At 39.8% G+C, this 26,425-nt stretch overlaps 3 protein-coding genes across 10 annotated transcripts in view; 2 read left to right on the forward strand and 1 right to left on the reverse strand.

Moving 5' to 3' along the window:
* The first annotated feature begins 302 nt into the window (after window positions 1–302).
* On the forward strand, window positions 303–4,151 carry plpbp (pyridoxal phosphate binding protein). Its single transcript, XM_082519677.1, has 8 exons — window positions 303–522; window positions 1,114–1,221; window positions 1,321–1,356; window positions 1,437–1,512; window positions 2,029–2,169; window positions 2,250–2,392; window positions 2,513–2,611; window positions 2,983–4,151. Exons 1-8 carry the CDS (start codon window positions 433–435, stop codon window positions 3,172–3,174), a joined length of 885 nt encoding a protein of 294 aa, XP_082375803.1. The 5' UTR covers window positions 303–432; the 3' UTR covers window positions 3,175–4,151.
* A 66-nt stretch (window positions 4,152–4,217) lies between these two features.
* Window positions 4,218–12,422, reverse strand: tmed4 (transmembrane p24 trafficking protein 4). Of its 2 annotated transcripts, XM_082519398.1 has the most exons (5): window positions 12,219–12,421; window positions 10,479–10,579; window positions 7,630–7,755; window positions 5,783–5,929; window positions 4,218–5,671 (listed from the first exon to the last, which is right to left on the reverse strand). In XM_082519398.1, exons 1-5 carry the CDS (start codon window positions 12,379–12,381, stop codon window positions 5,522–5,524), a joined length of 687 nt encoding a protein of 228 aa, XP_082375524.1. In that variant the 5' UTR covers window positions 12,382–12,421; the 3' UTR covers window positions 4,218–5,521. The 2 variants fall into 2 exon arrangements, with proteins under 2 accessions (XP_082375524.1, XP_082375525.1); XM_082519399.1 differs by lacking the exon at window positions 7,630–7,755 and having other exon boundaries at window positions 12,219–12,422.
* Window positions 11,737–26,425, forward strand: part of ikbkg (inhibitor of nuclear factor kappa B kinase regulatory subunit gamma) — a 28,823-nt gene continuing 14,134 nt past the window's right edge. Inside the window, exons 1-9 of one of the 7 annotated variants that reach the window (XM_082519380.1) lie at window positions 13,903–14,008; window positions 14,223–14,269; window positions 14,817–14,957; window positions 21,958–22,232; window positions 22,673–22,747; window positions 22,864–22,965; window positions 23,409–23,594; window positions 24,466–24,527; window positions 24,756–24,803. In XM_082519380.1, coding sequence (XP_082375506.1) covers window positions 14,819–14,957; window positions 21,958–22,232; window positions 22,673–22,747; window positions 22,864–22,965; window positions 23,409–23,594; window positions 24,466–24,527; window positions 24,756–24,803 — 887 coding nt within the window. In that variant the 5' untranslated portion in view covers window positions 13,903–14,008; window positions 14,223–14,269; window positions 14,817–14,818. Of the gene's footprint in view, window positions 11,787–13,902; window positions 14,270–14,816; window positions 14,958–21,957; window positions 22,233–22,672; window positions 22,748–22,863; window positions 22,966–23,408; window positions 23,595–24,465; window positions 24,528–24,755; window positions 24,804–26,425 lie in introns of those variants that run through there. The other 6 variants (XM_082519381.1, XM_082519379.1, XM_082519382.1 and 3 more) reach the window with 6 other exon arrangements.

The following is a 26,425-nucleotide window of genomic DNA, read 5'->3' on the forward strand; positions in this document are numbered from 1 at the left end:
AACAGGTTGTATCTACATACACAAAAACAAAAACAGCAATGTCATTCCTTTTCAGTAGCATGTCTCCCAGACTGCAGCAGCCAACAAATGCCTCTGGATACTGTTGTCCTTTATATGTCAGCAGCACATAAAATCTGCATCTAGAAAAACCTGGTAAAGACAGTTTTGCTGACCTTATTCCTAAATATGACTTCAAAAAGTTTTTTTCTTCTGGCCTGAAGCCGGAGAGGAATTCTCACTCAGGTTTCAGTTCCGGTGTGTTTGAGTGCTGTGTGCATTTGTAATCATAATGCGCAAATGCTGACGGCGGGTCGACAGGGGGCGCACTCCGGACGACTGACTTCCCGTTCAGCTGGACTTTTATTTTGAAAGCCGAGTGTCGTCAGTGCGGACGCGTTTCTTTACGTTCTGTGTCATAGCAGTTTTAACGGAATGTGGAAAGTAGCGATGTCGGAGGAAGTTGCCAAGGCTTTGCAGTCGGTAGTGGAACGGGTGAACCAGGCGGCGGCCCGGCGGCCTAAGGTAACTGCAGGCCGGGATGCTCCTCTCGGTAGCGCCTCTGCCTTCGCTCCTCTCTTGGGGCCCTGAGAAAAACGTGCTGCGGCAGCACGAATCGTTATGTAAGGCTGCCAAACACTTCAACCTTTGAATGGGAGACAGTCGGGCTTGCGGCAGCACTTTCATAACACCCCATGCGTGACAGTGCGTGCGGGGAGCATGGTACACGCACTCTGGCTGTGTTTGCGTGTTAGTGGGTACAGATGATGTCTGTCAGTTACTCATTCCATTATTGTGTGACTATTGCTCTATGGGAAACGTCCACGAGTGTAGATGTCCTTTTCAACAAGTGCCACTCCATTCAAATAGAATCAAGGTTGATGTAGGTCACAGCTGTGGGAACATGCTGTGAGCTGGTTTATCTAAATGATGAGGAGCAGCTGAACGATCTGTAGCAGGATGTGGATGCAGCCGGAAGCATCGTTGTTTTGGATGATGCTGACAGGGTTGACTCACTCCTCTGCAAAAGACCTCTGCTTGCATGCTGCATCACACGCTCCTCTGCTCATGCTCACTGATACGGATGAAAAATGAGCTTTTGTTGTCCTTCCTCAGACACTACCAGCTGTACCACCCCGCCTTGTAGCTGTCAGCAAGACAAAACCCCCAGAGATGGTTGTGGAGGCCTACAAGCAAGGGCAGCGGAACTTTGGGGAAAATTATGTGAGTGTGCAACACTGCCAGCGTCTCTGAATGACCTGTGAGGAGAATGAAGGTGGACAGTAATACAGATGATTGACGTTGCCCTTCATTTCTCCCTAGGTTAATGAACTTGTTGACAAAGCTTCAGATCCTCTGGTAGGTTCACATATTTTAGAAGATTGGATTGCTCCTCCCCCACCGCAGACCTTGACCTTGTTTCTTTTCCCTTCATCCAGATTTTAGAATTGTGTCCAGAAATCAAGTGGCATTTTATCGGCCATCTACAGAAGAATAATGTCAACAAACTTTTGGGTGAGTGACCATCAGCTCTCTCGTAGAGGTCACAGACCTGTGAAATGCTCTCTCAGAGTGCTTTGTGGTTATTCTAAGGTTTTATGTAAACCTAAAAAAAACCCTAAAAACATCTTGTCGTTAGCAGGTCTGAAAATTGGGTAGATAGAACCTCAGATGAACAACAACACGTCATATTACACTGTCATTATCTGTTTTAACAAAACAGTGTTTGAAAAAAGTACACTCTTACTGCTACCATAGTAATTAAAGAGAGAACAGTCAGGTACTTCTAATCGTTACAAGCGCGTCTATAAAGGCAGACTTTTGTCAGTGTGATCATTTGGACCATTCGGGTGTGTGTGTTAACAAAGGGAACACAATCAGCAGTGATCTTTGAGAAGCAGTGTGGGAAGGGCCATGACGCTTGTTGGGTGTACTTTCTCTTTACCATGACTGTACCAAATTAAAGCTATTTCTAAATAAATAAGTGAATACATACAACAGCATGATGCCCTTTCATCCTCATTTTTGCAGGAGTGCAGAATCTCTTCCTTGTGGAGACAATCGACTCTGCAAAACTGGCTGACAGGGTCAACAGCTCGTGGCAGCGCATCAGAGGAGCCAGCACACAGAGGTTAAAGGTCATGGTTCAGGTCAACACCAGCGGAGAACAGAGTGAGTGCTTCTTGGGTGTGACGATCTGATCACCAACACTGCTGCTGTTACGTGAACAATGCGTCAAATGTTTGTCTTAGGCAAACATGGCTTGCCACCAGAGGACACGGTCAACACGGTGAAGCACATAGTGACACAGTGTCCCGCCCTGCACTTCTTAGGACTCATGACCATTGGGCGCTACGGCTATGACCTCACTCTGGGGCCCAACCCAGACTTCCAGGTACGAAACAATTACAGAACGGCTACATTTACCTGTGGTCATTTTTGTGTGCACCAAGAAAAATGAAAAACACTATTAATATTAGTGTCAGTCTGTAATCCTAACAATACACCTGCACAGATGCTGCTGAGTCGGAGACAGGAGGTGTGTGACAGTCTGAAGCTGCCTACAGAGGATGTAGAGCTGAGTATGGGTATGTCCACCGATTTTGAACATGCGGTGAGTGTCACTCCTGTATGGAAGCTGGTAACAGCAATTTAAAAAAACTTTGTGTCCAAATTCTGAAATCAAATTTCTTTTGATTGACTTTGATTAAAGTCAATGATCCTCTGTAGGTCATGAATGTCTGTGTCAAACCCCACATCAGCACATACATTGCATTTCCTAAAAGTTGAACTTTGAAAAAAATGTCAACATTGTACCGGCACTGCAGAAAAGATCAGTGGAGTCATCATGAAAATCTGACTGTCTGCACAAACATTTGTCCTTGGAGACTCCTCAGCATTGTTGCTGATATTTGATTTGAATCTGCACATCCTATTTTCCTCCTTTTTAACTGTTGTTTTTGTTTTCTTTGCTTCCATATAAAGATTGAGGTGGGTTCCACCAATGTGCGAGTGGGTAGCATCATATTCGGCAACAGGGAGTATCCCAACAGTGCACTGAACACTCCTAATCCCAGTCCTGGTCCCAGTCCAGTTCCCAGTCCTGAGAAAACATCTAAGATGGTGTCAGAAGATGCCGCCAAGAAGATGCAGCACCTCACCGTGTCTGAACGCTAAGAAAGAGCCTCTCCTTCTTTGAAATACCTTTAATTAAAAAAGCAAAACAAAAGAGCTCTGCTCTTCACATGCAGAACGAACAGAGCGGTGAAGCAGATCTTTTCCACACAGCCTTGTGGAGCTAGGATTGAGGAATCCTGCATTAATTGTAAATTGTATTTGCCTAATCCTAACTTTTTGTGTGCCCTTGTTGCAGTTTAAGCATTAAAGTGGCATTTGGCACAGAGCTAGAAAACCTTTTTAACGTTGTTTAACAAGTGTTATTAACGTTTAGTGCCCTGACTTGCTCCTCATGGAAAACCTTTTAGTCAAGATAACTGGATACAAGACAAACTACTGAAAACACGACGACTTCAGTGTTTTTGCGTGAGGTTTCTTTGGATTCTTGTGCTGGTGTGTGATATTTTCTACTTTTCCACTCAAACACAGGACGGTGCTGAAATGTGTCTCCCACAGATCAGGACCTCCACACAGCACAGTGTACCACTCTTGTTGAACATATGAAACAAAGACCTGATTTAACAAATAAATCATTTATCCCTTTATAATGACACATTGTATTGTGTGTTTGATATTGTTCTGTTTGGTGTGCCAAAGGTGACAAAACTCTATTCTTGATATTAATAAACCTGAGCGTAAACCGAGGAAGTGTTTCTGTGTAGCAGTCTCGTGTCCGTGCTGTGGTGCTTTGGAGGTGAGTGTGAGGGTTAACCTATGCAAAGTGGTGATTTTGTTTCATCATCCAACTAGGTTTTCACACTGCAGCTCTGATGGTGTAGCAGTGGTTTATTTACCGGTATCACAAGATCTGTGTGTGTCTTGTTTTTTTTTTTTTCTGTCAACATGGGGAGAAAAAAGGTCAGTTTGTGATTTAATGTGTGGTTACTGTCCTACCGAGGCATTTCAGCATTGTTTGGTTTGGAATCTGGCTCACAGGGAAGCTGAAGCCAAGCAATAAATTTTATTGTTGAAACGATGATCCATTTGCTGTGTATTTCTTCTCCTTAGGACAAAGTGGCGCAAATAACAACAACAAAAAAAAGTTCAGCCAAAGTTTTTTTTTTAATTATTTTTTTATTAAGCATGTGAAACAGGCACCCAGACCACAGTAAAAAACAGAATATTTCCAGAGTGGCAATTTAACATTTCTGAAAAGGCTTTAGTGCATATGATATCTATGGATCTGAAATTGGATCTAAACTCTGCATTTAAGAAATGATCAGAAATCTTAAAATGCTGTCCTGCTAATGTTTGACAGTCAACTTGGCTCTAGCCCAGCGCAAAAAAAAAGTCACAACTGTTCAATAAATAAGTTTTGTTGAAACACAATCTAGTGTCAGGAATGATAAGTGTAGAGGCTCTTGTAGTATTAAATCCTTGTAAAAAGCATTAGAAAAGGGCAGCCAGTATCTATACACACATTCCTGTTGTTAATATCATAAACTGGCTCTACAGATAGATCTGGTATACTACAAACAATACATTGTCTGTAGAAAGATGGATGGTAACACTTTAACATTTCATTTCACACAAACAAGCAGCATATAAAAGGTTTATAATATAACTGTAAGCCTATCTCGACGAGTGGTTTAATATTGGTATAGCTTCTGTAAAGCACCTGAAACAATATCAAAGCTGTAGCTCTAAAATATTCAATAGGTTAAATAAATATTAATATTATATATAGCTAAATATAGCTATAGAAACTCACAATGCATTGAATAAATCAACCTAATGTATATCACAGAATCATGATGTCATTGCTATTGTGGGCAAAGTATCGTGAGTTAATCTTTGAATACCTGTATGTGCGTATTTAACACAGTTCTGGAATAATTATAAACTATTTATTATGCTGCTTATAAAAACTAACTGGGACTCAAGCACTGAAATGGGCGCAAAAGGAACCAAAGGCATTATAGTATATGCAGAAATGTATGTACCTGATGAGTACAGCTGAAATCCTATGGTTAAAAGTTACAAAACCTGTGTGAAACTATGTGTAACACTAACAATGACCAAAATTAAATACTTATAACAACTTCAGCATTCTCATTTTTCTTCATATACAATCACAAAAATGCTTTTTCCTGCACTTTAAGATAGAAAAGTGACACGTCCAGTGTTGTCAGGATTACACAACAAACCGTTTTGAGTTACTGTGGAAAAACTAAAAGGAAAGGAAAAAGCCACATTACCCGGGACACAAAATTGTATCTGCAGATTTGCGCGTACCATTTATGGCTAATATTAGGACCAAGTGTCTCCTCCTACACCTTTTTATTTGGGTGAGCAAAGTCTGTCTGCTCGTGTCATTTCACACTCACTGATTCTGTTCACACTCACGTTACACCAGTTTCTTGGCCTCAAAGAAGCTCTTCAAATGCTTCATCTGCCAAATACCAGTGACGATGAGGATGACCGTCTGAGCAATGGACCACCAGAGAACACGCTGGTTGGTGCTCTCACTCGTCATGCGAAAGCGCTCCTCACGATACTGCAGAAGAAAACCAGCACATTCAAGTCACTGCAGTGGCTTCAACTCCAATACTTTTGACATAAAACAGAACTGTTTTGGGTTTTTTTGGTTTTTGTTTTTTTAACTCACCCTCTGGTAGTTTTGCTCCTTCTGGATCTGTTCGACTTGGTCCAGCAGCTGTCGGACTCGTAGCTGCAGCTCGGTGAGTTTGTCCTTAGCTGCAATTTCAGGATAGTTGTTGGTATGTTCTCCCACTTGAATGTCCAGATGCACTCTCTACAGTAACAGACACTTCAGATTTACATGTTTTTCAGTCAACTTCAGATCAAGAACTTCCTTAGAATAAGCTAAATTGATGTACTAACTAAAACCTTAAGTTTTATTTGGGAAATGGTGACTACAGCTGCACACTGTCCTTATGAAATAATTTTTTTTAGACCTTAAAATTTCACTCCTGTCTGGAAGCAAAAAGTAGCAGGTTCTCCTTCCACAGAAGAAGAACGGTGACATCAGTGGGATTCTTTGGTGCTAATGTATCCTTGATATCCTTGAAGGTATCAGTTCATGCAGTGCACTGGCCTGCACCACGATTAGTATAAGACAGGGGCAGGGATAGCTCAGTAGGTAAAGTGGTCGCCCCATGATCGGAAGGTCGGCGGTTCGAATCCACTTAACGGCTACCCTGAGGTACCCCTGAGCAAGGTACCGTCCCTACACACTGCTCCCCGGGCGCCTGCTTAGTGGGCTGCCCACTGCTTCACTGAGTGAATGGGTCAAATGCAGAGAAAAACAAGTAATTTCCCCATGGGGATCAATAAAGTATCCATTATTATTATTATTGATTATGATGTTTTCACTCAAAGCATAGTTGAAATGCTGGTCCCAAGAATATTGAACTGTACTGATTTAAGAACCTCAGCTAATCTGGTGGAAAAACCTTCCAAGAGGCTCGAACAAAAGGATCAGAATGGGCTTAGGTCATTTCCAGCATAGCTCAACACACCCATATTTATTGGTGTTATTTTACAGCACATACATTATGTTCTCTGGATACTGGCATATTGTTTGCTACTTCAGTCTGAGGTGAAGTGCAGACTAGTGCCAGACCAGACAGAAAGTTAAGAGGCTTTTTTTTTTATATATAAAGATTAAAACAAACAAACAATATCAGTGAAAACTATTTTTAGGCTCACTGATGTGCCCAAAAAAATATATTAACATAAGTCTAAGATGTATGATAATAAATAGGTAATGCAAAAATACAAAAAGAGACAATACTTTTAATTTATCTAAGGTAGCACTGTGCTTCTAGTGACTTGACTCTACATTTACGCTGCTGATCAAACAGCATTAAGGTAGGCTGCCACTGTTGTTGTTGTTTCATTGCGTCTAGGGTTAACTCACCTTCAATCTCAGACTTTCTGAGAAATTTAAGTTTTTAGACACAAGTAAATGTGTTATCTAACACTGTTGTGAAGGTCAAATACTTCAAAAAGGGTGACAGTTTTCATTTAAGAAATCTGGTCAACTTTGTATTACAAGGATTATTTATCAGTTATAAACTTACCCTTATGTAGCTAGGGTTTTACCATTACTTTAAGACCTAATTCATCAACTAATTTTTTTAAATCACTTAATTGAATAATTTAAATGTAATTCAGCTCATTTTTTAGCTACTTTTAGCTAGCAATTTCAAACTTACCAACTGAAATTGCTCAAATATAAACAATCTCTACCCATTATAACCATTTATACACTAAACTTGACTAAGATCACACTTTTTGATTCTTTTTCTTTTTTAATGATTTATCAACTACTTTTAGGTCGTTTATTTTTTTAAACTACTCATTTAATGTACAGTTTAAACATTTATACACTGCTTAACATTACTCAGTTATTGTTAAACAAATGCTAATTATTTTTAATGGAAAGCAGTCTGGCAGTTCAAAAAGTCAGACGTGCACTTCTGCACATACCAGTTTTCCACCTGCAAACAGAGCCATCTTGGTAGAGTTTGAATGCAAACAGATCTGATGCTCTCCAGGTGTATGGGAAGTAAATGTGAACCGTCCATCCGATCCATACTGACGCGAAAGGATGATCTGGGGAATGTGTAAGCAGCAAATGCTTAGATTTAACTTATATGTTCCATGTGCAGGTGTGTATTAGAAAACTATGGAGCTACATTGGTATCAAAAGGGTTGCAAAAGTGTATGTTATAACCAAGAAGGGTAAACTAAGATTTACAAATGTGTGTTCGTACTCACAACTGCAGGCTCCAATCCATACAGGTGTACAAAACTTTTTGAATGAAGGTAAAACTCTTTTGCAAATGCAAATATCCAAACCTGAATAAATACTCATCATTTATGCACATTTTTAAGTTCAGCTACATAAATTTTATGATTTTTGCTTTCAAAAGGCTTCCTCCACAGATCAATTCAGAGATGCACAGAGGGGTTTGGGACTCTTTTCACAGTGTCAGCTTAGAACAGATCCACAAACGTAAGCAGCGTTCAAGTCCTGTTAAAAAACTGGAAGATCTGGCAATCTTGTGGATTTCTGCATTACTTCAAACAACACAGACATTTTTGTTTTCTAAATACACAAAAAAAAAACCTGTCACCCTTCACTTACAGATCCTATACAGTAATATACAGTGGGGCAAAAAAGTATTTAGTCAGCCACCGATTGTGCAAGTTCCCCCACTTAAAATGATGACAGAGGTCAGTAATTTGCACCAGAGGTACACTTCAACTGTGAGAGACAGAATGTGAAAAAAAAAAATCCATGAATCCACATGGTAGGATTTGTAAAGAATTTATTCGTAAATTAGGGTGGAAAATAAGTATTTGGTCACCTCAAACAAGGAAAATCTCTGGCTCTCACAGACCTGTAACGTCCTCTGTAAGAAGCTTTTCTGTCCCCCACTCATTACCTGTATGAATGGTACCTGTTTGAACTCATCATCTGTATAAAAGACACCTGTCCACAGCCGCAAACAGTCAGACTCCAAACTCCGCCATGGCCAAGACCAAAGAGCTTTCGAAGGACACCAGGAAAAGTATTGTAGACCTGCACCAGACTGGGAAGAGTGAATCTACAATAGGCAAGCAGCTTGGTGTGAAAAAATCAACTGTGGGAGCAATCATCAGAAAATGGAAGACATACAAGACCACTGATAATCTCCCTCGATCTGGGGCTCCACGCAAGATCTCATCCCGTGGGGTCAAAATGATCATGAGAACGGTGAGCAAAGATCCCAGAACCACACGGGGGGACCTGGTGAATGACCTGCAGAGAGCTGGGACCAAAGTAACAAAGGTCACTATCAGTAACACACTACAACGGCAGGGAATCAAATCCCGCAGTGCCAGACGTGTTCCGCTGCTGAAGACAGTGCATGTCCAGGCCCGTCTGAAGTTTGCCAGAGAGCACATGGATGATACAGCAGAGGATTGGGAGAATGTCATGTGGTCAGATGAAACCAAAGTAGAACTTTTTGGTATAAACTCTCAACTCGTCGTGTTTGGAGGAAGAAGAATACTGAGTTGCATCCCAAGAACACCATACCTACTGTGAAGCATGGGGGTGGAAACATCATGCTATGGGGCTGTTTTTCTGCCAAGGAGACAGGACGACTGATCCGTGTTAAGGACAGAATGAATGGGGCCATGTATCGTGAGATTTTGAGCCAAAACCTCCTTCCATCAGTGAGAACTTTGAAGATGAAACGAGGCTGGGTCTTCCAACATGACAATGATCCAAAACACACCGCCCGGGCAACAAAGGAGTGGCTCCGTAAGAAGCATTTGAAAGTCCTGGAGTGGCCTAGCCAGTCTCCAGACCTCAACCCCATAGAAAATCTGTGGCGGGAGTTGAAAGTCAGTGTTGCTCGGCGACAGCCCCAAAACATCACTGCTCTCGAGAAGATCTGCATGGAGGAATGGGCCAAAATACCAACTACTGTGTGTGCAAACCTGGTAAAGACCTATAGTAAACGTTTGACCTCTGTTATTGCCAACAAAGGTTATGTTACAAAGTATTGAGTTGTATTTTTGTTATTGACCAAATACTTATTTTCCACCCTGATTTACGAATAAATTCTTTACAAATCCTACCATGTGGATTCATGGATTTTTTTTTTTTTTCACATTCTGTCTCTCACAGTTGAAGTGTACCTCTGGTGCAAATTACTGACCTCTGTCATCATTTTAGGTGGGGGAACTTGCACAATCGGTGGCTGACTAAATACTTTTTTGCCCCACTGTATGAAGGTTAATATATGGTTCAAATATGCTGCTGCTTCCTGGTGGATGCTCTTCCGCTACAAAAACAGCCAATCAGTATGCCTCTGCGGATTGGAGAACAGCACGATAAGCCATCCCTCTGGCTCATCCTCTTAAGTTAGTACAAGATAACTATTCTGCTGTATAATCGAAATATAGATATAATTCAGGTAATGTGGGATAACTACATCTGAATCACCTTACCAGTCTCAGAACACAGCACAATAGCATTCATCTTAGCTTAATGACTAACAAACATATGTAAGATTTATGAAAGCAAAAATGATCAATTTAGATAGCTGAACTTAAAAATCTGTGTGTCAATGATTAGCATTTATTCACGTTTTCATATGTGTATTTTGTAAAATTGTCTTTTGTTTTTCAAATTGCTTTGGATTTAGATTTGAGCACACATTTTTGACTACTCCAAAATACAAATTGTACCATTTTGCAAATCTTAGTTTACACTTGTGGAACATAGAGCATTCATTTGAGAATAATTTCACTCCATGGAAAATTACCTCTCATGTGTTTACCTTTGTGTCTGGATCCTTGATCTCAACATGCATCCCAAGACCAGGGGTGGATGGAAGGAAGGAGCCGGTTTGTTTGTCCCACAATTGAGTCCTGTACTTTCCTTTTAAATAAAAAAAAAAAAAAAAACCAAGCAAACATACCATCAATGGATCATGTAATCATTCACTTCTGCACTGCTAACACAGCCAGTAAAGTGTGTTTATATTAAACATACTGTTGAAAATACTATCATAACACTGAACAAGGGTATTTACACAAGATGTACAGGGTCAGGACATAAAAACACATTGAATGGTAAAGCATAAAAAGCAAAATGTAAGTAAGTAAACACAGTTTATTTTTCTTTTTTTTATTTCAAATATTTGATGCATTAAAGTGTAAATATACAACAGTTCTCAGTGGATCTGTAGTTTTAACAGCCTTTAACATTTATGCATGTTTGGGTATAAAGGCAGATTTCACTTTTGGAAATGCTGGAATTCAGTTTTCTGACGTTCTAAAAAGCATTCATGAAAATAGCGGAGTCAGCTTAAGATCTTAAAAATGCAAGTGGAACAATCTCTACATCCTGACAATATGCATATTTCTGTTCATGTCAGGCAAAAAATTGTTTTTAAACACAAAATTCACAAGCTAGTAAATGTATCTGTGTACAGAGGCCTAAATTGGAATTTCTAAACTCAAAACACCACTGCTGCAGTTAGTAAAATCACTGCTGGCAGAGTGTTGAGAGCAAGACCAAAAATATTAAACTGTAAGGGCCAAAACACTCAGTAGAGTTAACGGAGTGTAGCATTATAGAGTCACCTTTTTTTTCTTTTTGGTTTTTTTTTTTTACACCTAATTAAAGCAGCATTTAAAAAAACAAACTCATTTCTGAGATCAATTTAAGAATGTTTTAGTATTCTGAGTGCAGCTGAACCCTTACACACATCCTAAAAATGCATAAATACATAAAATGCAAAGATGTGACACATATAAAAGCCCTGTAAGGTAAGTACAATTTTGTGGATACTGTTCCTAAAATTGGTTTAAAAAAAATACTGTCATATATTAGGTGCATCACCATCATTCTGTTCAGATTTCTAGTAATATGAATATTGTTACCCAGTGTGAAAAAGAAATTGAGTTTCGACAATTTTTAAATAAAAAAGTCTTGGTGAAAGCGTGTCATTTAAATCTATTACACCATAAAACTACAGTAAAGATCCATATGCTTAAAATGTACCGAATCAAGTGTACTGTGAAGGTTACTTGCCACAAATAGATCTGCGGGGAGCAGTGCCAATGCATTCATCCGAGTGAAGGTAAAGCTAAACCTTCTAGATGTGGACAAATTATGAATTCAAGGCTGGCACAAATATTTACAATACTATTTCGGCAATACTTGACACTAATATGGGTTGTTTATATATATATTTATACGTATGTTAACCCGTCCAGTTTTACCACGTACAACTCCAACTATGCTAGCTTCAGGTGTAAAATACTGTTTAGCTAACTAAGATTAGAAACTCACTTTAACATATTTTTTAAGTATAAAGAGACAAACCGATTGCCTCTTTAGTAGGCCAAAACTTGACAGTTTGCTGCTTAAACACTTTTAACCGGTGTGAACACCGTGAAGAAGTCTTCGTGTGGTCCCCGTTGTCATTTCCAACGCAGCATCTCTGCTGCAGCCAGCTGTTAGCGTGTACCGTTAGTTAGCTAGGTTATGCTAACAAGCGAATAGTCCTTACCAATAACCATGGTCTCATCCGGAATTTCTTCAATGAAACATTTTTTCTCCGTCTCCCCTATGTGAAAATAAAGGCTGTCACTTGGATAAATCCAAGCTAGTAATAAAATAACTCCAGCAGCCGGGAAAGACAGCATCTTGTGGCCTCTTTCACTTGGGCGCATCAGCACAGGAAGTTGTAAAGCCGCTGCGGCTACCTGACGTTTCTCTCTCGGTGAAAAAAGGAAGGGGATTTCCTAGTGTAAGGAGGTGCCCTGAGTTTAACCTCTCAGGCACGACTTTCTTCCACGCTCGTCCACGATTCACCCCGTGAATAAGTTTTATATTTTAGTGCACAGACCTTTTTAATAAATTCAATAAATAGATCTAAAAATCCTAATCCTTAATCCTAACAGAAACCCACTGTATTATGAAAAAGAAAAACATATTAGTAGTGACCGAAGCCTCATCTTGGAATTGTTGGATTATTCTGATGCAGTTGAAACCAGTTTTTTAGTAAAATGACTAGATGTTACAATGCCTGATAATGCATTGCTTTAAATGGAGAAAATCTTGAGGGATGGCTGTTATGAGAAAAGGCAGCCCAGAAACTTTACCAACGGGACACGTCGTTGTGTGCCTCAACTTTCGGTCTTTTACCCAAACTTATCTGCCATTTTTCCTCTCTTGGTTAGGTTTAGGGATCAGAGATCTGATCTAGGTTATCATATTAAAATTTGGGACACATCGTCAATAGTGGACATTGGATTCATCAGGTGTTTCAGCCATTATCACTAGACACCCTCATCCATTGAGGCCCTGCAGGGTTGATCAGGCCCCGGAGTGTGTCAGTGGTTTATGTTAAATTGTTATTTCTCTTCTTCTTTCTTCTGTTTAGTATTTTGTCTTAGGCCTTTTTATTGACTTGATACAAGTGAGTTCTGTTTCCTTTTTATAGTCCCTCAAGGTGACAACGTCGTATGTTTTAGAAAGATATTAATAGTTTCATTATAACTAATTTCAGTTTATACCCAAAATATCTAACCAGCTTTAGTCACCGAAGTATTGTCCGCTAGTACTAATGGTATCAATATTGAAAGTTAATATTTGTATATATGCCACTGTTATGTCACTTAGCTGTGTATCTGTGTAATTTAGGCATGAAATCAGCAAAATCTGTAAAACTGGTCATTTAAGCTATGAACATGTTAGCTCTTTTAAAGCTTTAAGCCAATGAGTGATAGTGATTGCAGGCTGGTGCCACAACAGTACAGTACATTTAACACTTGAGTTGATTGATTTTATTGGTCTGAGACTTAGGTGGTGCAGAGCAGCACCTCATTGCGAGACTGACACAGAAAACTGCGTGACTGACCTGACACATTCAATTTTAGCATGCAAGCCAATAAATCAATTATAAAAAGGATAATGAATTACTCTAAATTACTCTAAATTACTCCATGTCATGATGGTTCCTGTCAGATAAAATGCTGACATTTTGTAAAATAAACCACATTTTGTTTTAGTTAACAGCCCAGTTTATGTTAATGTTTTAGATATAATGGGCAATCCGTTTCAGTTAAAATGGGTCACCATTTGAATTGAGTTTCAGAAGATATTCTATTAATTCTAATAAATAATGGGATGTGAAACGTTTCAAACTAGCAAGACTTAGGGGTTAGCCTGAGAGACTCAGCTCAGGGTGAAAATTTTCCTCTCATTTCCTGCGCGAACAACACTCGCTTCAGCTTTAACAGATAGCTCAGCCCATGTCAAACACGTTCAGTCCGTTGGAATAATATTACAAACCAGGTACAATATCTTTCTGAAGACAGACAGCTCGTTAATGTAGTTCTAGTTTAATGTCAGTCAACAAGTGCCTAAGTTTACTTTGTTGTCTTTTTGGTTTGTTATCCTAGCTAGCTCATTAGCTAAGTCGCTAGCTGTTTAGCGCCAGCTCCCAGCTCCCCGATGCTGGTTTAATTGCGTTAAATACCCTTACTAACAGTTTGTATGTGACTGACAGCTGTGTTGTCTGATACTCTACGCGACCGGAGTGAAAAAGAAGATTGGGTAAGTGAAGTTTCACATAGTAATGCAGCTACATTACCTGCCAGATGGGCTTAGAATTAGTACGGGAGTCATGTTTGACCCTGTTTGTTTAGTTGGGGAGAAAATAAGATGTTTATAACGTTACCTATAACACAGCTGGGGCGATCTGGTGCTTTTGGCTAAAATTGACGACTGGCGTTTATACTTTAATTAATCTACATTTGTGTCGAGTCCATTGCCTCGGTAATGCGGATGACGTAATGTTTTCCTCCATTCCTGTACGTGAGCTCAAAAATCACTTACATTTTATCTTTGACTCGTGAAGTCTATCATCAGGTCAGATACCCATTTCACACACATGCTGGACTTGGATTTAGACGTTGTATTAAAGTGAAAATGAAAGTTTACAGCCTGGGCCGCCTAAAGGGCGCTGAGGCCTGGTCTGCCATGTGTCATGTGATGAAGAATGCCATGGAGGTCATCGGCATATTGATGTTCAACATTAATAACGGTTTAGTTAAACAAGAAATGTGCTTATATGTGATGTAATGTTGATGTGTTTCTGCAGTGATGGTGCAGCCACAACCCGATGGCCCCATGCAGTGGGAGATGTCCGGAGAAGAGAGTGGAGGGACCCTGAGGGTCCCACCAGAGCTTGCAGCCAATGAAGTGGTGACCAGATTGTTGAGTGACAACCAGCAGCTTAGAGGTAAGCGTGTTCAGACTAAAAAAAGGTCTCTTAAAAGAATATCGCTGCACTGAGTGATGAGCTCAAACAGCAGATAAAGAAAGAAAGAAAGAAAGAAAGAAAGAAAGAAAGAAGAAAATCTTGTCCTTTAAAAGTCATTTTAGAAGCATATTTGTGTGGTTCATTATTTTAAAGCATTTATCTACATTAACTCTTCGATTCAGTGGTCACTGGGATATACAAACTGTATGCAGAGATAACACATACTTTCAAAGGTTACAGACAAGCTTTTTTTCCCCCCTAGAAGTTCTGTTTCTATAAGCATCTTGGCTCTTAAAGTGTCACATCTCATTCTTACAATGTCTCTGGTGTTAGTCACATTTGCATGGTAAGGTGAAGACCCTACAGCATAATAGAGGGAAAACCCCAAAGAGCAGACAATCCCCTATGAGCAAGTATCTGATGATGTTGGTGAGGCAGAACTATCATTTAACAGGAAAAGACGTCCGATTTGTACATTTGTTAAAAACCTCAATCTATTTTCAGATTTCCTAGTGTAATGAAATCTATAGATGTGTACAGAGATATTAATGGCTGAAAAATAGAAAGTTCATGAGTTACAGATATACTTGTGCCGCTGTAGATGGAAATATCTGTGGGAACGCTTTCTCTCTAACTACAGGTCATTTACACACTTGTATACTCAATTCCAGGTCTCAGTTTGCAAGCACATGTTACTTAAGATACAAATTCCTTTATTCACATTTACAAATTAGTAAGCATTTATGGAGACCTAATGATGCATGCAATGAAGTTGAACAATTCTTCACACCTGTTTGCAAGTGTTTTGACTACAACAGATGCCTCACAAAGCAGCAGGATCCCCCTTTACCTACACCACAAATACAGACAGAAAAACATAAGCTAGATCAGCAGAAACATGGAGGCGTTGATTCAATGAGAGCATCCTCCTGCTCTCTTGATATTTTACATGGATCTTTGTTTAAAAATGTCTTTCAGTCTATCGGTCACTGTGTGCTTACAATTATCAATACCTCACTGATTTCCGGTCAGGTCCCTGTTTATTGTAAGAATGCTGTTATTCACCCACTGTTAAAAAAAAACCTAAGCTTGACGCTACAGACCAATTTCAAAATTACCGTTCATTGCTAAGATTTTAGAAAAGGTTGTGGCTAAGCAGCTTATAGCTGTTCTAGATGAATACAGCATTCTGGATGAATTCCAATCTGGCTTTCGTAGATCTCACTCTACTGAAACTACACTTCTTAGAGTCTCCAACGACATTTTGATGAGATGTGATGCAGGAGAATGCTCCGTTTTGTTGATGTTGGACCTGACCTCTGCCTTTGATACTGTGGACCATCATATTCTGCTAGATAGGCTGAGACACTGGCTGGGTATATCAGGGGCTCCTCTTCAGCACTTACTGAGCACTTTTAAGGACATTTCGTATCACTGCTATGCAGATGATATTCAGTTATATATCTCCTTTAAGCCCCATGATGTTTCCAAGCTACAGATTTTGCATAGGTGCATAGACTCCATTAGAGGTTGGATGGCTGGAAACTTTCTTCAACTAAATGAGGAGAAGACTGAAGTCCTTGTTTATGCTCCTAAAACATTTGTTCCTAGTGTTATGGAAAACTTGGGTCCACTTGCTACATTTGCCAAACCTTCTACCAGGAACCTTGGTGTTACTATTGACTCAGCTCTGACTTTGGACACTCATTTTAAAGCTCTGGTCCGCTCCTGTTTTTATCACTTGAGAAACATTGCTAAGCTGAGTCCCATTGTATCGCGCTCCGAATTAGAAATTGTCATTCATGCATTTGTTTAATCTCGTTTGGATTATTGTAATTCTTTGTTTACTTGTTTATGTAAAGCCTCTTTGGAGCATCTGCAAGTTGTTCAGAACGCTGCTGCAAAGCTTCTGACCAAGTCCTCCAACTACTCCCATGTCACACCCCTGCTGATTCAGCTGCACTGGCTCCCTCTTAAATTCAGAATCCACTTTAAGGTTTTGACCTTGACTTTCAGGGCTCTGCATGGACAAGCACTAACATATATAAGTGAACTTTTACATCCATACATTCCCAGCAGGTCCCTGAGGTCACGTGACCAGGGCTTGCTGGTTGTCCAAAACACAAGGCTGAAAACAAAAGGTGACAAAGCTTTTGTAACTGTGGCCCCCAGACTGTGGAACTCTCTCCCTTTGAGCCTGAGATCTGTGGACTCAGTGGTCGCTTTTAAAAAAACAGCTAAAAACTCATCTTTTTAAACCTGCTTTTGGTTGATTTTTATTTTTATGTTTTAGCTTATGTGAAGCACTTTGAGATTTTTATCTTGAAAGGTGCTATATAAGTAAAATTTTACTTTACTTTACACACCTTGTGAGTCACAGCACTTTAACTGTGTCCAGTATATAGTATGGTATGCTCGGTATGCTTTCTCTCTCAAGATAAGTGCACAAAAAAATACTTTATTAATGTAAATAATGTGGTGTGTTTACTGAGTACACATTACTGTTTCAAAGGAACATTTAAACAAAGTATTTTCAGTCATTCACTGTTGAGTTTATAGAGTGTAAAGAGGAAGCTTTCTATATTCAGTTATACAGCAAACTATCTGAAGTTAACTAGCATTAGTTGGCGTTAACCTTTATATGCTGCAGCTCATGTAAATTAATTCAACTGAGAAATGTTTTTACTGCTAATAAAGTTGAACATTTATTTTGTCAACATTTGTATAATGGTAAACATGACTAATAGACACAGTAGCGAACAGGAAGGCGAGGAAAGAGTCAGCAAACTGAGTCTGTGTCATTATTTAAACTCTATGCTAGGGCTGCTCAATTAATCGAATTTTAATCACGATTACGATCTGGGCTTTCACAGATCATTAAAAATGACTGAGCTGATTATTAGCACCTCCCTCGTGCTTTACTCTCGCGCTGCTCCGTGCGGCAAATCGAGCGCACCTCTCTGCATTTCGAACACACGTCACAACAATTAAGAGGACCCGAGGGAAGCTCGGAAAGCTAAGCAGAAGTTATTTGGAGAGGAGAGTGACTGCTAGTGATGTGCAATACCACGGATTTCCTTTCCGATCCGATACCAAGTACTTTTCAGGGTGGTATCGACGATACTGATCCGATACCGATACTTTATACAAAAAAACGTATTTTATTTATTGTATCTCAAATTATAGCGTCATAATGATTACAGGTCATCAGATTACTTGTTCTTATCACTTAATAATGCATAGTTCATCATATGGAAATAAAAAAAACTGAAGTTGTGCGCTATTTGAACATGTTGCCTGCCTGCAGCACTAAAGGACTCTGTGAGAGACGTGTGTCTCGCCCTAGCAGCACCTGTCCCTCTCCTCCTCTTCAGTTCGTCTCAACATACGCTACTCATATTCTGTGATATGATTTACTCTGAGGTGTTTGACAAGGTTAGTGATGTTGCCACAACCAAACATGCCAACCCTCCCGATTTTTCCGGGAGAATCCCGGAGCCACCATTCTCCCGAATTTCCACCTGGACAACAAAATTGAAAAACCATATCGCAGAATTCATAGCGCGGCCGAGCCAATTCCAGTTTCCAGCAATGGCGGCAGCTACTTAGTTTTAATATTACTCTTATTTCTCTTTCTGGGTCGCAAAAACCCCCCAACTTTTAACATGTTTTCAGGTGAGAATGTAGCTGTGTAAACTTCAATTATCTGAGCCAATCGACACATCGTCTTCAAACCCCCGCAGGCTTTCACTACTCGGGTTAAACATGATATATAAGTCACTTTGATAACTTAAAAATGTTATTGTTTGGGTTTTACAGTGTTTTTTTGTTCGTGAGTAAATCGGTTTGGCTGAGATTAAAGTTATTAGATTAGATTAAATTAAATTTAACTTTATTAATCCCTCAGGTGGGTTCCTCCGGGGTTTTCACACAGCTGAATAAACACCAAACAGAAAACTAATTAAAGAAAGTGTGAGACGGTCGAGAGTTTACGCCAGCGCCTGGTTATATTTTAGATAGCAAGGAGCAGACGGCTGAGTTTCACTCCACCGAGGGAACTCATGACGTACTACCCGGCTTTCTTTAGACCGTGAAGGGCGGGTCCTCAGGTGGAAGCAGCCTCTGAATTTGGACACCCCCGCTGTTTCGGTGACATTTAACGTATTTTATCCGATAAATAAACTCTGTAAAATGTGCCCTTTTGATTGTCTCCCTAATTCTGAGGTCTCAAGGTTGGGAAAGTATAGCCACAACACCTCACTCTTGGAGCACTTTTTTGCCACATGTATCGCAAACCATGTCTCAGCTGTTTGTGGAGGTAAAATATGTCCGCACAATTAGGCTCAGCCATTGTTGTGAGTGCGCGCGCCAAGGGGCTGCGAGCCATTTATACAGCCGTATTTCGCACATGACTATGAAAGGCGGAAGAGGAAGTAGTTCCTTTGAATGTAGAGAATCCGAATGTTATAGTTTCTTTCCACTGTGTTGCTGTTAGTGATAAACTACAAATTAACCCTAAATGACTAAAAATATCGATATTTTAATGTGAGAATCGATTCTAGAACATAAATGACTGGTATCGGAGGAATCGATATTTCAGGATCGATCCGCACATCACTAGTGACTGCCGTTGGTTGAAAAGAGAGGTAAAAAAAACTTCAGTGGTGTGGAAACATTATGGGTTCGCAGAGTCAGACGTGGATCAAGTAGACATAGTGTGTAAACTTTGCTACGGTGTCGTAGCTGCACCACAGAGCAACACTGCAAAGTTCTCTAAACATAGATGTTTACATTTTTCATTTATTTCTTATATTGCAAACATTTGCACTGTTATCAGTATTTGCACACTATTTTATATTATTTTTTAAAGTCATTATTCAATACATTGTTATTGTTAACCCTTTAAAGCCGGTCAGAGTGGCACGCTCCGTTTTGCATAACTATTTTTAAATCCCTGTAGAACCATAACTGCGTAAGCTAGCGCAATAATTTTTTTGCATATGAAACCGGAGTTGTTGTACTTACATCTTATGCCATCAGCTGGTCCTCGGTCACGGTTTCCCCTCCACATAAAGCTTTGCAAAAATTGCATAAAAGGGCTTGCAGGAACAAAAACATAATATTCCAGAAACACGCTTTGCCGATCCGATCAGCTGTTCGTTACACTTCCCACATTGAAAAAGACGTCAACACGAACTATTGCATGTCCGCCATTTCCTGCCCGAAACCGGAAGTGACGTAATTTTCGCGGAAAATGTCGTTTTTTACTTGTAGGCCTTAAAAGCCTACAAGTAAAAAAAACTACAGTTTCTGGAATGCTTAGAACTCGAATTGCACTGCTGGAAATAGTTTATTTTGATGCACATGCTGTTTTCTTTGCGAATTTGCATCACAGGATTGTTTTTTGTTTTTCCTGCCGTGTATAAAAATTGCTGTATCTCCAAAATAAAACTATGAAGACACTCAAAATAAATTTCCTGTTGTTGTAAACTAATTTTTGCAAATTTTTTGTATTTAAAGTTTTGATGGATAAACCTCTTTAATTTCTCCAATTAGAAATATATGTAAAAAAAATGTTTGTAGTTTTTTGCACTTTTTTGCAATTAATGTAGTTACTATGGACTTAATGCATACATATTATTAAAATATGGGCTATAACAGTTGTATTGATGTATAGCAACTTGAAATGCTCCCAAAAATGGCACTACAACATGTAAAAAAATAATATAAGCTCTGGCGGACTTGGTTCTATGGTAGGTCTTAAAGGGTTAAATAAATATCGTCAAATAATCGAGATCTCAATTTCAGTGAAAATAATCGTGATTATCATTTTTGCCATAATCGAGCAGCCCTACTCTATGCTCATGTTGACATCAGCTATTGTTGTTAGTCAGTTAGGAAAGGGTGTCATAAAAATAAAAGTCATATCTGAGTGCATTTCCAAGAACTGAGCAAGAGTTTGTAAAAGTATAATTAGATTTGATGTGTCAGTGGAACAGTTTTTCAGTTAAGCAAATTATATTTATTAACATTAATTCAAGGAAACCATCAGCAAACTAATTCAGTTACTCAGTAATATCATTAACACGCAGTCGTGTGAAAAGCATAATTTTCACACACCGAAAGTACACCCTTACAGCAGGTGTGACCATTTCTAAAAAAAATTTAAGGTTGCTGGTTTTCAGGTGCATGTTAACACAGGAGTGTCCTATCAAATTTACCCCAAGGTCAGTGCATGCAATGCTAAGGGAGATTACAAAACCCTGAAAGCTACTTCTCAGACTCCACCGGCTTCAATTAGCATGTTTAAATTCATGGATTGACAATTAGAAAAGGACTAAAGGAGTATGGCTGTACTGGAATGGTTCCCAGGAGAAAACTTCCTCTCGCTTAAAAAAAAGATGGGAGCATAGCTTAGCTTTGCAAAGTTGCCTCTGAACAAATCACAGGAACTCTGAAACAATGTCTTTGGATAGATGAGAGCAAAGTGGAGATTGTGTTTGGTTATAATGCACAGTGGCACATTTGGTGAAAGTATTATAGAGTCAAAGCTGAGGCTCTCTATCTGACAGCTAAAGCTTAGCGTAAAGTGGGGTCATGCAACAATGGGACAGTGATCTCAACCACATCGCCAAATCTACACTAAAAAACCTCAGAAGAATCAAAGCGTTGCAGTGGCCGAAAGTCCAGACATCAGCCTGCCTGAAATGATGTGTTAGGACTACAAGAGAGCTGTGCTTAAACAAGTGTACAACTAAGTGAAGTGGAGCAAAGAGGAATCAGTGAAATATCCTCCACAATCGTGTGAGAGACTGATAGTCAGGTACAGGTATTTCTGCAAGCTACTGAATCACAGTTTCACAGATTTGTCTTTTACAGGACTTTGCAGAGCCTGTGAAATGATTCTTTTTCACATGACTGTATTTAGTATATATTAGTCTCCCCCATCTCCTTTTACCACCTCATTCTGTTCCCACAGAGGCGCTGCGGCGGAGCAACCTGGCCTTGCGTCAGCGCTGTGAGGAGATGGAGGGATGGCAACGAAGGACAAAAGAGGAACGAGAGTTTCTCAGCTGTCGCTTCCAAGAAGCAAGGTCCCTGGTGGAGAGGCTGGCCCAGGAGAACCACTCCTTACAGAGCATGGTGAACGGACCTGGCTCCTCCAACACCTCGTCTAATCACTGCTGCAGCTCCAGCCAGACTGAAAACCCGCAGCTACGGACAGCCAGGAATGGACCAGTGGACGGACCACAGGTTGGCTAGCTGGAAATTGATAATTATTAGTCATGTTTCCATTTACCTACTTTCAAATTTACAAAGGCAAGCAGACATGCACCAAATCTGTGTGTCCTGTAGATGTATATAAGGCAATCCTTACTCACACGGGTCTTTGTGTGGCCCCTCAGTACAGAAACAAACTGTTTTAGCTCATCCCCCCTTTAAGCTAGCTTTCTTTTGATTGGCTGTTCCTCAGTAACGAAATGCTTGGGTAATAGGTGGGTGGGATTTTTTTGTATAATAGCCAGAGATTAACATATTAGGGATATCCGCTCATATGACAACATACAGAGCAAAGATTTTAAAAAAGGTCTTCTTTTTTTTTAAATTTTTTAATCCTGTTTAATACGAGCCTCCATATATATCATGGGAAAGGTGAGAAATGGACTTTTAATCTTTTCCATTATGTCTCTCAGACTCTAGATCAGCGAGAAAAGAAGAGAGTCGAAGATACAGAGCAATGCACACAGACATCACCACCTCGCAGCCTGGTAAGATGTTTGTGTGTGTGTTTGTGGCTCATGTTCATGTGCTGTCATGGTCAGTCAAACTCTGTTTTTTTTTTCTGCTCATATTTTTCATCTAATCAGTGTGTCTGTGTGTCTAGGATAACACAAGTGTGCATAGCTCATTGAGTTACGCACAATCCTCTCCCCCCATATCATTTTCAGATGAACTGGGAGATATAATGGGCAATGACAATAGCCAGGTGAGCCCGGTCACTCCCATCCTAATTCTACCAGTCAGATCTCTAACGCTGCACCTGCAGCCCTCACACATCCAGTTTGAGCTTTCCTCACCTAATCTACAAACAGTGGCTGAGGTCAAAAATTGTAACTAATAGAAAATGTGACTAAAATGACATTGGCAGCAACTGAAGTGTGTTGGACTGTGTTTTACATTCAGCAGCATAAATTTTGAGGTCAAACGTGGGGGTTTTTTGGACAACACTCAAATAAAATTTGGAAAAGACAGTAACACAGTTTATCCCAATCACAACCTCTCCTTTTCTCCTTATCCACATGGTGTTGGATGTTTCGGTGTAGTTTCAGTGCTGAAGCCCACAACGAACACGATCCATTTTTCTCATTCTTCTCTGTATGTTCATCTATTTAACCCATCTCTATGCCACTTCCATGTTTTTCTCTGGAGCCTGTGGAAGGTGCAAACGAGTTCCTGCAGCTGCTGAAGAGCCACAAAGAGAAACTGGAGGAAGGGATGCGAGAGCTGAGAAGGAAAAATGAGGAGCTAGAGAAGCAGAGGGACGAGGGAGAGAAAGAGAAGGAGCGAATGCTTCACTGCATAGACCAGCTCCGGGGTAAACTGGCCCAGGCACAGGTAACGTTGATATCCAGGCACATAAAAGTCTTTCAGATGAGTCACTATGGTAAGGTAGTAATGTAGATGATCCTGGCAGCGTAAAGGGAACATTTACTAGCAAAACAATGTGTGAATGTTCTGTTTCTGTCGCATAACTTTCCAGATTTGTATAGCATGAACTGCCACTTGGCCTTGAATGTAACACCGAGATGCTACTGTAGATAATATAGAAGTTAGTTGGCATGTTAAGGTAAAAGTTAATATGAAATCACAAATACAATAATAAGTAAAATCGGTAAAAATATTAATAATATAAATACCAAATATTAGCAATGATTTATCGGTAATGTTACTGTACCGTGTAGCTAAATGTGCTGACCTCTATCATTTCGCTCACGGATGCTGCTGCATGTAATCATATTTGAAATATGATTGAGGTGTTTCAGGTTTTGGATTGGTAGTCAGACAAATCAGCTTCATGGTAAACAAAAACTAATCACATCAAAAATAATAAAATAATTTTGAGTGGCCTTCCTAAAGCCATGACAGAACAACACTGTTTAGGTTACGTTGAAGATTCATGTCTCAGTTCCACCTGGTGGCTTTCAGCCTCCTTGTGTGTTCTTAGCATAAATGTTAAATAGCAATTAGCACTACAGTTAATAATAACATTTGAAAACATGAATAAAGAAGATTTAAAAAATGATAAAAATGTTATCAGAAGAAATCTCCTCACAAAGTAATGGCTTGTTTTCCTCTGTTGCATTTTGCGTGTCACTGGTAGATGTGACCTTTCACTGCTTGCAAATTACAAAAGAGATAACGTGATGATAAACACAATCTGTTTTGTCGTCTGTGACGTGGAAAAACTTGTATGACTGTTTTACAGACGAACAATGTTACTGAGGAGGTTGTCCAGCAGCGCTCTGAGGCACAGCACTCGTCCGACTGGTATGAAGCATTTTCACTTAAGCGCACTGTTGGAAACTAACAGCACTAACTTTACTTTCTGCTAAACCTTTAACACAGTTCTGTTTAATGATACAGAATATCTGCAGAGAATTGCTCTCTTTTGGAAAATGACACCAGCATGCTTTTTGATTGCTTAAAACAACAAAAGCCTCACTTTTGAGATGCTGTCTTCCTTCTCCTTCCTCTCTTTCTGTTCCTTTTTTCCAGCTCTAGCCTGGCTAAGCTCACAGAGCAACTTCAGGCCACACAGGGCAGGTGAGCTCGCAGTTCTGTGTGGCTTTGTCTTTCTCACTGTTTGCACGTCTGCTTCCTGCTCTGCTGTCTTCTCCATCACTGCAGGAGGTCTACCTGTGTGTCTCTTATTCTGAAAAAAGCCTGTTTTCCTTGTTTGTTTGTTTGTTTGTTTTAGGAAATGTATTTGTTCTTATTTCATTTATTTTATTAGAGCTGCCAAACTTCAGCTCACAGACCAATAACACAATAATGTTGTAACACAACAGCAATGATTTGTCCAGTGTCATCTAGTATTTTATCTCATTCATGATTAGGGATGGGTATCGAAAACCGGTTCTTGTTGAGAACCGGTTCCCACTGTTTCAATTCCTTGGAATCGTTTGCCACTTTTATAAACGATTCCCTTATCGATTCCAGTCGCCCCGAATGACGTCATCACGTTGAGTAGCGTCTTTTACCCAGTAGGAAACATGGCGCCTGAGCGGCACAAACGCTCAAAAGTTTGGTTACACTTTATGAGAAAGGATGACAACAGGGCAACGTGCAATACTTGCAAAGTAGAGATTTCATCAAAGGGAGGAAACACTACGAACATGCAAAAGCATTTGCTCAAAAAACACGCGATTGCGTTCAACGAATGTCGTGTTTTTGATCCGCTCCGGACTAGCGAAGCTCAACCCAGCAGCAGCGGTAGCGTTTCCACGTCCTCTCCCGTTAATACTGCAGGTAACTAATCAATTAGCATTGCACATTATGTTAGCGCGATTTACCTTATTACAAAACCTGCTATTACTGTGCGTTGCATTTAGATAACCATGATGAGAGAGACAGAGTCTGGCTGGCTCAGATGCTGGCAGTTCTCACTGCAGTCTACCGGTAGCGTCTCCTTTCAGGCCAGGATAGACGAATGTCACCGAGCAGTGTCTAAGTTTGTGGTCAAAGACTTGCACCCATTTGCCACAGCAGATGCCCCCGATTTCACTTTGGTAAGTGAATGTGTTTAATTGTAGGCAGGACATTACTGGATATTCTTGTGTAATTGCTACAGAATAATTTATGTTAAACTTTGTTATTGCTACAGGAGAATATTTATTTTATTATTTTACATATACATTTTTTTTCCTGGGGACCCTGTGACACCCCATTGAAGAGCCGTAGGCTGTGGATCTCTTAAGATCTCACTGTTGGGTTTGTAAGGCCATGTTACTCCTAAATTTCTATCTTGTTCAAAGAGAAGATATAAAACACAGTTCTAAGCTAATCGACTTTAGTGTTCTCCTTTTTAAAAAAAAAGAATCGATAAGAGAATCGATAAGGAATCGAATCGTTAAACAGAATCGAAAATGGAATCGGAATCGTTAAAATCTTATCAATACCCATCCCTATTCATGATTTCCAAAAGTTATTAAAAGACATCCTATAGGGCTGCACGATTAATCGTTAGAAAATCGCGATCTCGATTCATACTTATGTGCGATCTCATTTCCAAATGACAACGATTTAAAAAAAAAAAAAGACGACGATTGTACCGCATTTTGATCTGCATGAAAACAAGCGCTCACTCTTCCTGCTCAACAAATGGCAAGGGCGGAGCCTTATACCACGTGATACAGAAGCTGTGCCATGTGATGCTAAAATTAGCA

This window comes from Aulonocara stuartgranti (genome assembly GCF_965226115.1).
Source record: "Aulonocara stuartgranti genome assembly, chromosome: 20".
In the NCBI taxonomy this organism is placed as follows: domain Eukaryota; kingdom Metazoa; phylum Chordata; class Actinopteri; order Cichliformes; family Cichlidae; genus Aulonocara; species Aulonocara stuartgranti.

Coding starts and splice junctions, on each gene's coding strand:
- tmed4 (XM_082519398.1), bottom strand. CDS start 12,381: ATGCGCCCAAGTGAAAGAGGCCACAAGATGCTGTCTTTCCCGGCTGCT. Junction 7,756..10,478: donor TCAAGGATCCAGACACAAAG/GTAAACACATGA, acceptor CACATTCCCCAG/ATCATCCTTTCGCGTCAGTA. Junction 5,672..5,782: donor AGGAGCAAAACTACCAGAGG/GTGAGTTAAAAA, acceptor TTTCTTCTGCAG/TATCGTGAGGAGCGCTTTCG.
- plpbp (XM_082519677.1), top strand. CDS start 433: ATGTGGAAAGTAGCGATGTCGGAGGAAGTTGCCAAGGCTTTGCAGTCG. Junction 1,513..2,028: donor TAATGTCAACAAACTTTTGG/GTGAGTGACCAT, acceptor TCATTTTTGCAG/GAGTGCAGAATCTCTTCCTT. Junction 2,393..2,512: donor GGCCCAACCCAGACTTCCAG/GTACGAAACAAT, acceptor ACACCTGCACAG/ATGCTGCTGAGTCGGAGACA.